At 45.4% G+C, this 12,137-nt stretch overlaps 1 protein-coding gene across 1 annotated transcript in view; it reads right to left on the bottom strand.

Moving 5' to 3' along the window:
• SCEL (sciellin) overlaps nucleotides 1–12,137 on the bottom strand; it is an 80,891-nt gene that overhangs the window by 47,196 nt on the left and 21,558 nt on the right. The window contains exons 6-7 of the mRNA XM_060235231.1: nucleotides 9,196–9,255; nucleotides 7,607–7,678 (exon numbers count right to left, since the gene is read on the bottom strand). Of these exons, the coding sequence (XP_060091214.1) occupies nucleotides 7,607–7,678; nucleotides 9,196–9,255 (132 nt within the window). The remainder of the gene's footprint in view (nucleotides 1–7,606; nucleotides 7,679–9,195; nucleotides 9,256–12,137) is intronic.

Below are 12,137 nucleotides of genomic sequence, written 5' to 3'. Positions count from 1 at the left end.
CTACGTTTATTGATAGACCGATACTTTCTGTAGAACAGGTTCTTGAGAGTAATGCTGACAATATATTGATACAATACTTTTAAGGCTTACTTCAAAAGGATTCCAAGGGATGGGGGTGCGGGGTAGCACTCACACATAAACTATCATAAATGTCTACGTTCCCATAGTGTTATCAGGACTTCATCCTTGCTTTCCCCAGATGTCTCGTACTCCCTTACAGGAATGTATGGGAAGGTGCTGATTACTTAGTTTCAGTTCTCACTACTAATTTTAAGCCATAAAGCAAGACGGGGGGGGGGGGGAGGGAAAGAATAACAAAGCTAACAAGGTTGGATCCTCCATGACACTTCACAGACCAGGTTTAGGCAGGACCCTACAACAATCAATTATCAATGGAATTTCACCATGCTTGACAGTCATAACTTATGAAGTTCTATGTATAAATGTCTACATAAGGCTTGAATTATTTGGTGCAGTTAGATAACTGGGGAAATGTGGAAGAACATGCTTATTTTTTCTGTATATATTTAATATTGCTTATCTCAGGGTTTAAATTCAGCAGGAGCTCACAGAAGCACAGCTCCTGAACCTCCAGCCAGGGTCTTCATGCAGTGGGGAGTTCTCTCCCCACTGACACAGATCCTGGGGCATATGCAAATGAGATATGCTACTGAACTCCTGCACCTTTTTTCCTACAAAATGACCCCGGCTTATCTTAACATTTGTTATCCTCTCAATATAGTTTGTATGAATTGTCTATACAGCAAAGTATGATTAATGTTATGTGAAGATCAAATTCAATGTTTGGAAATTATCCTTTTATGAATATTAATATTAGAATGTTCATATTATTAGTTTTAATCTACACCAAGATTTTACATATATGGTGTATCGTCAGAATAGTTTTAATATATTCTTATTTTCAGGGGTTGTTTTGTAGAATAAGGTGGAGGAGCTCATTAGCACGACTCATTAGCATATGCCACCCTCCCCCCAGCCAAAAGCAACATGATGCAAGAAAGGAGACCCCAGCCAGCTCAAGCAGGCCTCGTTCACCTGGGGTTCTCCTGGGCTGCCCCTCCCAAAGTCAAAAGGCCAGCAAGCCACCCAACACTCAAAATCACATAAGAAGTGGAGAAAGGGTGGCGTGGGCTTCTCCAGGGGTTAAGGAAGGCTGCTGGGGGCGTGGCAAAACCCCTGGTGGCTGGCTGGCTGCCTGCTCTCCCAATCCAAAGATTATTATGCAACTGCACCTACTATTCAATGGACAAGGTAGGAAGGGAGGAAAAGGGGGAACCCTCAGAACAGAGCTGAGTTCCTGTGAGCTCCTGCTGAATCTATGGCCTGCTTATTTTTACTTAGCTGTCAGGCTTAACAGCTGATCAGCCCGGAGTGAAACTGACCAGAAGCAATAGGGCGGGTTCCCTTCCCTTGCTCAGCCCCTACCACTGCAGGGGTGAGGTGCACTGGGGGTGGGTGGGGGTCTAGCATCCTCCTGGTGTGGGTCAGGGCTCATCAGTGGTGGATTTCTGCCCTCAAATGCCCGAGCATGGCTATGGGCCTGGACCAGGGGATCCCCTGGAATTACAGCTCATCTCCAGACTAGAGATCAATTCCCCTGGAGCAAAGCCCCGGTAGCAAAAGTGCTCTCCACCCCGGAACAAGCGTAGTGCGAAATTAGTCCATAATTCTTTGAAAATGCCATCCAGTGATTGAGTCGGAATCTGAAATAGCCATTTCTAGGGTTTTAAAACTTTTAGTTCTTGTTCAGTATACTGTACGTTGTAACCTGCCCTGAGCACACTTGCAGAGAGGGTGGGATTAAAATCAAAATGAACGAATAAACAAACAAACGAACAAACAAACAGAGATGGTTTGCCATTCCCTTACAGAGCAACACCAGTCTTCCCTAGTGGTCTCTCATCCAAGCACTAATCACAGCTGACCCAGTTTAGCTTCCAAGATCTGACAGGATAGGACTATCCTGGGTCATTCAGGTCAAGACATGGCAGTCTACTGCTGCAAAATGTAGCAGGAGGCCAGAGAGACTTTAAAGACTAACAAAAAACTGCTTCCAGCATACACTCCCATAAGTCAGAGTTCACATTTAATTAGAATCTGATGAAGTGGGCCGTAAGCAAAGCTGGAGTTGCAGTGTAATCCCACACAAGTACACCCTTCTGAATCCACTGGAGTCAATGGGTTTAGAAGCTTATTTTAGGATTATACTGCAAATGTTGCTAGTCTTTAAGGTGCCACCGGAGTTCTGTTTAATTAGGTTTACGGCCAGGCAGAAATGCAGCTCGTAACTGAAAGATGGCTGGAATAAATTCTCCATGAGTGGGGGCAGCAGCTTGGGCACACAACGCAGGGCTCCATTTTACGATACTGGGGAAATTGTGGGATGCGTGGACTGCAAATATAATTTTGCAGACGTTTGAGTAAAATGCCCATCCACAGTGCAAAGTCATGACTCTGGGTTGTTGTGAAAAAACAAAACAAAATAGTGTTCCTTCACCTCATACCCCTATTCACACCAATGAAGAAGAAGAAGAAGAAGAAGAAGAAGAAGAAGAAGAAGAAGAAGAAGAAGAAGAAGAAGAAGAGAAGGAGGAGGAAGATGGTGGTGATGATGATGATGATGATGATATTGGATTTATATCCCGCCCTATACTCTGAATCTCAAAGTCTCAGAGTGGTTACAATCTCCTTTACCTCCCCCCCCCCACACAACAGACATCCTGTAAGATAGGCGGGACCGAAAGAGCTCTTACAGCAGCTGCCCTTTCAAGAACAACTCCTACAAAACCTATGCCTGACCCAAGGCCATTCTGGCAGCTGCAAGTGGAGGAGTGGGGAATCAAACCTGGTTCTCCCAGATAACAGTCCACGCACTTAACCTCTACATCAAACTGGCTCTTGGCTTTTACACCAGACTTTGCACCAGACTAACGCTTTGGCTTTTACTTTCAAGGTGATGTGACACAGTTTCACCATAAGCAGAAGTGTTTGTGTATGCAAAATAGTCGCTTGCAAGCAATCCTGCCCATCTGTAGCTAAAAGGTCTTGGATAGCAGGATTAGAAGAAATTCTCCCAAGCCCTGGAGGGGGTTTGGCTCAGCGCTAGAGCATCTGCTTGGCTTTCAGAAGGTCCCAGGTTCAATCCCTGGCATCTCCAGTTAAAGGACAAGGTAAGCTGGTGGTGCAAAATACCTCAGCTTGAGACCCTGCGGAGCAGCTGCCAGCCTGAGTAGACATAAGAACATAAGAAAAGCCATGTTGGATCAGGCCAATGGCCCATCCAGTCCAACACTCTGTGTCACACAGTGACCAAAAAACCAGGCGCCATCAGGAGGTCCATCAGTGGGGCCAGGACATTAGAAGCCATCCCACTGTGCCCCCCCCAAACACCAAGAATACAAAGTATCACTGCCCCAGACAGAGAGTTCCATCTATACCCTATGGCTAATAGCCACTGACGGATCTCTGTTCCATATGTTGATCCAGTCCCCTCTTGAAGCTGTCTATGCTTGTCACTGACAGTACTGACATTGGTAGACCAGTGGTCTGATTCAGAAGAAGGCAACTTCAGGCGTGTTCTGCAAACCACATGATATGGTGCTTGGCCAGCTAGACCATTCATCTGACTGTTCATCTTCGTCTACCTGTTTGTGGGACTGACAGGATCTAGGCTGGGGCAAGGGATCCCCCCCCCTTTTCTGGGCATCTGCCTGCCACTGGCCAACTGGTTGGTGGGGAAAACCCCGCCCCAAAACAACAACATCCCTGACATGATGACATCACGTGGAAGTGATGTCATCATGTCAGGGGTGTCATGGGTGACTGATACTCCCTCTAAACTGTGGAGTCTTGCGAGCAAAAATTCTACTTTGTGAGCTACTGCCATTAAAGTTGTGAGCTACTGGATAAATTAGTTTGCTCTGGGGCCATTTGTCCTGAGCTAAGACACAAATGTGTCAGCCGGAGGCTAAAAAACTGTGAGCTAGCTCACACTAACTGAGTTTAGAGGGAACACTGCTGGTGACCATCTGCTTTTTGGGCAAAACTCTATGGTCTGAGGGCAATTTTAACAGAGAGTTTTTCTCAAAAAGCAGAGTGTCACCATGTGACATCCCCGACGTGATGACATCACTTCCATGAGGCAGCATTGTATCAGGGATGCTGCACAATGCCCCACCACCTCCAGGAATGCTCCACCCCCGAAATTGCCCCCTTCCTGGCACAAAGGTAGAATCTGTCAACCCTAACAGGATCTCGGGTAGAGAAGGGCCTCTCTCTAAAACAACCCCCTATGGCAGGGATGGCCAACGGTAGCTCTCCAGATGTTTTTTTGCCTACAACTCCCATCAGCCCCAGCCAGCATGGCCAATGGCTGAGGCTGATGGGAGTTGTAGGCAAAAAACATCTGGAGAGCTACCGTTGGCCACCCCTGACCTATGGTCCTTTAATTTGAACCTGGTGAGGACTGAACCTGTGAGTCTTCTGCACACAACAAGCATGCCCTACCTATCCTCCAATGAAGGACATACAGACACAGGCAAGTTTAGCATTCCAATGGAACAATGAATTAGAAAGAGAAAGAAAAATAGCTCAACCTTTGAAGTCATTGAAAGATTCTTTCTTTTGAACCACTCCAACCTTCCCATAAATCAATCTGCAGGGCTTTAAAAAGCATTAGCTACAAGAAAGCTCATCACTCACTTCTGTCCTGACCCTGGCTCTCTCCATGGGCTTTTTTTTAGTGTTTCTTTTTCAAGCAAACATGCCTGATTTCAGATTAACACAAGCAAGAACTGAGCCATAGAAAACACTCGCACATTTTTCTGAAGTGTAGTTCCTTCTAACACCCATAATAAAAATTAAACTGTTTTAATTGGTAGATTAATCTACTAATATATAACCGGGCAGGGCTTTTTTGTAGCAGGAACTCCTTTGCATATTAGGCCACACACCCTGCTGTAGTCAATCCTCCAGGAGCTTACAGGGCTCTTAGTACAGGGCCTACTGTAAGCTCTTGGAAGATTGGCTACATCAGGAGGGGGTGTGGCCTAATATGCAAAGGAGTTCCTGCCACACAAAAAAGCCCTGTAACCAGGAGAGAGGGGACAATGTTAAGAACTGAGAGATGATATGTTTATTTTGGTTTTAGAGTGTTAATGCAACAGGGAATTTGAAAGTGCAATAGCCTTCAAACTGTTAATCTGTTGTAGCAAAACAAAACCACTGCAGCATGAGCTTTCGTGAGACAGAGGGCTTCTCCACTTCTTGTTTTTAATTGCTTTTGTGCCCATACTCTATCTTCCCCCCTTTCTTCCTGTGTTTTGCTTCCTCTAGTGGTCACGTTGATATTTCATCAATGTATTTCCAGCGTATTTCCCTGCACTTAAAAAAAAAAAATCTCATTTTATTATATTATCGATAAGAGGATAAAGAAAAGAAAAAGGGGAAGGGGGCTAAAGGTAGTCATTGCTCATCGAAAACTTTTACATTTATCAAGGACACATTAATAATTTAGAATACATAGATCAAGGGTAGAATAATTAAGATATTTCCCTTCATTTCCCTGTACTTTTAAAGTGCTTGAGAATAAGCTGGTGATACAACAATGAAATACTGAAGCGACCAATAGAGGCAGACAGGCAGAACACAGGCAGAAAAGAAAAAAGGACCCAGATGGAACAGGGGCACATAACATGTGAGAAAAACTCAAGCACTAGGAGTGTTGACTACCAGGTAGAGCTAGGAGTTCTCCCAGAATTACAACTGAGCTGCAATCTACAGCAATCAGTTTTCATTTAAGAAATGGCAGCTTTGGACAGTGGACTGTCCAGCATCACATCCCTATCGCATTCCCTTTCCTCTCCCAACTCTACCCTTCGTCCCCAAATCTTCAAGAATTTCCCAGCCTGGAGCTGGTAACTTGTAGTCTCCCTTCTTCGGATGTCCTGTAATTTACACCTGAAGAACCGAGATCTGACTGACGAAACCTCAGGCTGGAATAAACGTTGTTGGCCTTCAAGGTGCCACCAATGGACTTCTGTTTTGCTTCGCCTTTAAATTAAAACATAAGCTATCCTGCTGCTGTCTGCACCATCTCAAAAAGGTACCTTCCTTCAGGTCTTGGTAAGATGAATTCTTGAGGGGTTTTTTTTTATTTTTATGTATGCACATGTGAGTGTGTATATGCACCTGGAAGTCATGTAAGGCTGCCAGGTTCAATTCAAGAAATATCTGGGGACTTTGGGGGTGGAGTCAGGTGATATTGGGGGTGGAGTCGGGAGCATAATTGAACTCCAAAGACAGTTCTGGCCAATCTTTATGAAAATTGGAGGGTGTTTTGAGGAGAGGCACTGGATACTATGCTGAAAATTTGGTGCCTCTACCTCAATAAACAGCCCACCCCCAGGCCCCCAGATACCTGCAGATCAGTTCTCCATTATACCCTATGGGAATTGGTTTCCATAGGGAATAATGGAGTGCCCAGCAGACATTCCCTCCTGCCTGCTTTCTGATTAATCTGAAGCAGGGGGAGGGCCTCCAAACCAGGGGATCTCCTGCTCCCACCTGGAGATTGGCAACACTAAAGTCATGGTGACTTCTGGTACTGACCCCGACTGAGGGCAAGGAGGATATTCAGGGAGGTGGCTGAATAAAGCCTGCCCTGCCCTCCTGACTTCTGGTATTCCAAGGAGGTCTCCCATCCAAAAACTTGCCAGAGTTGATCCTGCTTAGCTTGTGAGATGTGATAAGCCTGGACTTGCCTGCACTATTCGGGTCAAGGTGTAACACAAATTTTTTTTATTGGTTTAGCGTCCTAATAGTAAGCATTTAAATGCTACACCCCTCAGTCATTGACTTTATAGTCCATCTATAGAGTGTTTGAGTGCAATTGTAAATGAAGTTATACCCTTCTAAGCTCATTGAAGCCCATGGATTTCAAAGGGCGTAACTCTCCTTGGGACTGCTCTGTTAGTATGTCTACCTTATTCTCTTTGCTGACTGCCTGCCTCAATACAAAATGCAAGCACATTGTGGCACATTCCAGCCACAATGAGGCATATTAGCGTTTTAACTTTCTCTTGTTGAAGTGAACATGACTTTGGCCAAACTGCAGAAGGTAATATCTGTGGCTTTATTTACACACTTTTACATTTTTTTAACCCCATAATATTGAGCTCAAGCAGAAATTCCTCTTGCAGTTTACAAAGGTACAGGAAAAGGTCAGTTTTTCAAGCCTGGGCCAAAGATCAGTGAAGTTGTTCTATATCTGTGGGTCCCAGGGCTTTTTTTGTAGCAGGAGCTCCTTTGCATATTAGGCCACACACCCCTGATGTAGCCAATCCTCCTGGAGCTTACAGGGCTCTTAGTATAGGGCCTACTGTAAACTCCAGGATTGGCTACATCAGAGGTGTGTGGCCTAATATGCAAAGGAGTTCCCGCTTCCAAAAAAAGCCCTGGTCCAATATGAAGCCATGAGATTTCAAACTCCTGCAAAGGATGAGTTAAAATAACTTCTGGACAAATTGTGTTCATTTTAGACACGAACAATAACAGATTTTTTTAAAAAGAAAATTATAGTTCTTACCGTTTGTGTTGTTGTTCCATGTGGTCAGTGGTGGGCTTCTGACCTGGAACTGGGGGAGGCATCCATGATTGCCTGTTATGAATGAATGGACAATTGCTTGACTTGCAAACGTTTTCATATTTGGATTAAAACATCTAAGCCTGTGGGTTGGTTCAAGTCCCACTTCAACCCTCCCAACAATGTGACTTTAAAATGTTCAACTTTTGGTGGATTGCACCAACTGGGTTTTTTATTTCAACAAATTCAAAGCTTGCCATCGTTAATTTTTTTTTTGCTTCCCCCCCTCTCTTAATACAAATTTCAGAGAGTAAATGTCTTTCCAAGATCCCTAATGTAACTATCTTGGGAATAAAACGGCTAGCTCTCTCCCAAGAAGAGAAGAAAAGGATGTTTTTATACCCCTCCCCTTTCTTTAAGGAGTATCAAAGCAGCTTACAATTGCCTTACCTTCCTCTCCCCACAACAGTTACCTTGTGAGATAGGTGGGGCTGAGAGGGCTCTGAGAGATTTGCGACTGGCCCAAGGCCACCCAGCAGTCTTCATGTGGAGGAGTGGAGAATCAGGCTTGGTTCTCCAGATTAGAATCCACTGCTGCAGACCAGCTGGTGGGGGTTGGGGCAGGTGAACTTACCAGAAGCAGGGAGGAACACTGAAAATAAATGTGACATGCCTACATGACACAGAAGGGGGGGGGGGTGATGCTCTGTTTTTTGGGCAAAAACTCTATGGTAGAATTAGCTTCTACCATAGAATTTTGTCCAAAAACCAGAACATCACCCCCTGACATCCCCAGCTGATTGGGGTATCAGCCTGGGAAGTGCTTCACGGCCCCTTCCCCAGCCTTTAAATGGTGAAAATGGGGATGTGCCTGCCCCACTTCCGGGTCACAGAGACAAGTTGCATCAATTTCTGGCATTCTTCTCTGATGGGGGGATAATTCTCCCCACAGGCCAGAGGAAGAGTATGAAAGTGGGGGGATGACCCCCACCAGGGGTCTGGCATCCCTACTTAACCACTACACTATGCTGGTTCACGGCTATTGTTTGGGAGGGGGTTACCCAGAATGAGAGGCTGGTGTTTAACACCATCTCCTTGGAAAATGGCCTCACCAGGTGGGATTTTCCTCCTTCCCCTTCCTGCTGCAGCACATTGAGTCCCCCCCCCCCCAATATTGTTCCTGGAGGTCAGCAGACCAGCAGGAACAGAATAAAGGGGTGAGATTGGGAAACTGGCAGAAATTCCTGCCCTGATGGTACGGCCGATCATTCTGTGTAGTACAGAGTCACAAATGCAATCCCTGACATCTTCATTTTAAAGAATATCAGGACAGAGTTGGGAAGGGCCTTTATCTGAAGCAACAGAAGGTTCTAGAATTCTCTCTGGAGTTTTCTCCTAATGCCGCTGATCATGCTGTGTTCCTCCACATGCGGTTCTTTCTATACAGGTCTGTATAATTTTCTAGCATCAGGAGCAATTCTTCTGCACCCCTTAATATTTATCATTCTGGGTCAGCTTCAGTTCAAAAACATTTATGTTCACATACACAGTGTATATTCCACAGCCGTTAGAATGAAGAAGTCCTTAAATACCTTTTCTTCTTCACAGGAGATGCGGCATTGTCCATGTTCCCAGATACAACAGATTCCCTGCTGAGAGATTGGCACAGTTGACTGTTTTCAGATTTAATTTAAGATCACAAAAACATAGTAACGCAGTCTACGACAAGATTAGTCCTTCCCAAGGGTGGAATTCTAGTAGGAGCTCCTTTGTATATTAGGCCACACACACACCTCTAATGTAGCCAATCCTCCAAGAGTTTACAAGGCTCTTTTTTGTAAATTCTTGGAGGATTGGCTACATCAGGGGTGTGTGGCCTAATATGCAAAGGAGCTCCTGCTAGAATTCCACCTCTGGTCCTTCCTTTAGAAGAACTAATGATGCAACCTCATTTGATAATAAAACTCATGCATTCAAAAGCAATGATACAAAACTAGAAATCCCCCTAGCTGGGTTTTTCAAACGGTCAGGGCTTTTTTTGTAGAAAAAGCCCAGCAGGAACTCATTTGCATATTAGACCAAACCCCCTGATATCACTATTGTTTCACACAGGACTTTTTGTGTAGAAAAAATTCCAGTGGGAACTCATTTGCATATTAGGCCACACCCCATGACACCAAGCCAGCCTACTCCAAGTCAGCTTTCCTGCTCAAAAAAACAACAAAGCCCTGCAAACAGTTAACATTAAATGTTCTTCATTTTGTTACAAACATGCCAAATTTAATGTTACTGAACTTGGCTTTCCCCACAGTGTATTAACTCTGCAGCTGGCTCATTATTTGTTAATAAAAGCAATGAAAATAACTGTAATTGTTAAAAAAAAATTAAACAGATCGATCTCTTTAAGAATTAAGCGTATTCTTTGGATCTAGTAAGGGAATCCATCCTGATGGCCAAGGGCTTCTAAATATCATCAGCCAGATGCTCTATTTGGCTATAAAATTATGCATGGTGTGGAAAGAGTAGAGAGAGAGAAGCTTTTCTCCTTCTCCCATAATACTAGAACCCAGGATCATTCACAGAAGCTGAAGGGCGGGAGTTTCAGGACAGACACACGGCAATACTTCTTCACTCAGTGCATAGTTAAATTACGGAACTCGCTGCCACAGGATGTGTTGGCAGCCACCATCTTGGAAGGCTTTAAAGGGAGAGTGGACAAATTCAGGGAGAACAAGGCTATCAATGGGGCCTACTGTAAGCTCCAGGAGGACTGGCTACATCAGGGGTGTGTGGCCTAATATGCAAAGGAGTTCCTACTACAAAAAAGCCTCTGTGTAAGCCACTCTGAGACTCCGAGTGAAGGGCAGGGTATAAATCCAATCTCTCTCTCTCTCTTACCAATTCCTCTCTAGCTGTCACTCTGCCCCAGGCTTCTGCTTTCCTCAGAGCAAGTGATCGATCCCTCACTAGTCGCTTCACAGCTGCATTTTGACTTGCGGATTCCTCCAATTCCCCTCACAGCTTCAGGATCTTCAAAAACCAAGATCTAGTAACAAGGAGGGAAACTGGGGGGAGCCATGAATCAAAATGCTCCCAAGCAGTAAGTGGTGGGGAACTGATCGCTTGATCAGAGGAAAACAGAAGCCTGAGGACGGAGCGAGTGCTAGTGAGGAACATTTCTCTCTCTCTCTCTCTCTCTCTCTCTGTCTCTCTCTCTCTCAGAGTTCTTACTTGGCTCTCCTTCAGGGGGGATACAGGGGTCTGCCTTACAGTGGCTTTCCTCTTTCCTCCAAGATCTGAGACAAAGAGTGGCGATTGGGGAAATGTTGTCCCAGAGACACCCACTTATTTGTGGGGTGCCCCAGGGGGCAGTTCTTTCCCTAGTGTTGTTTAATATCTATATGCGCCCCCTTGCGCAGATGGTCAGGAGATATGGGCTGGGTTGTCACCAGTATGCTCTATCTATTGATGAGTGGCTGGTCCGGCTGCGCCCCGGAGAACTTGGACCTGGCACTGCAAGCCATGGTATCATGGCTCAGGCTGAGCCGACTAAAGCTGAATCCAACAAAGATGGAGGTTCTTTATCTAAGTTGCAGCGGCCTGGGAAGGGTGATCCCTTTACCAGTCTTTGATGGGGCACCACTGATGCCAGGATCAAGGGTTAAGAGCTTGGGAGTGCTCCAGGAGTTCTCCTTACTATGGAGGTCCATTAGTAGCCTGGCTGCCTGTTCCGTACCGAATCCGTTTCAAGGTCCTGGTATTAACCTTCAAAGCCCTATACGGCCTAGGACTTACCTATCTGCAGGCACTGCCAGAGCCGGTTTTTTCCACCTTCGGTGAACACGAAAGTTGGTCCCCTACTGTGAGCAATGGTGATCCACGCCTCGGTCACCTCAAGAATTGATTACTGTAACGCTGTCTACATGGGGCTGCCCTTGACTCAGATTCGCAAGCTGCAGCTGGTGCAGAAGGCTGCAGCCAGGCTACTAATGGGGCTTCCTTGGCAGGAGCACATTCAGCCAGTGCTGAGAGTGCTGCACTGGCTGCCTGTTGCATACCAAATCCGTTTCAAGGTCCAAGTATTAACCTTCAAAGCCCTATATGGCCTAGGACCTACCTATCTGTGGGACTGCCTTGCCCCACATGTTCCCCAGAGCGCACGTCGATCAAGTTCTCAAAATCTTTTGGCTGTCCCTGGGTTAAAAGAGGCTAAGCTTAATTCCAACAGAGCAAGAGCCTTCTCGGTTGCAGCCCCAATACTCTGGAACATCCTCCCAGAAGCCATCAGGGCCCTGCGGGACTTATCACAGTTCCGCAGGGCCTGCAAGACTGAACTGTTTCGGATGGCATATGACATCTAATGGGAGAGGGCTGCCACCACATCTGGATCTATCGTGCTTTAGTACTAGCTGCCTAGGATCTGTATGCGTTGAGAAAGGAAAATATTATCTGATCTGCCTGAACTAGCACCATTGCAATTTATTTGATTGTTTTATTGTTTTAAAATTGCTTATTGTTTATTGTGTATTTTATG

Source organism: Heteronotia binoei, chromosome 3 (genome assembly GCF_032191835.1).
Source record: "Heteronotia binoei isolate CCM8104 ecotype False Entrance Well chromosome 3, APGP_CSIRO_Hbin_v1, whole genome shotgun sequence".
Lineage (NCBI taxonomy): Eukaryota > Metazoa > Chordata > Lepidosauria > Squamata > Gekkonidae > Heteronotia > Heteronotia binoei.
The sequence above is the reverse complement of the archived record's forward strand: the minus strand, read 5'-3'. Positions and strand labels throughout refer to the sequence as shown.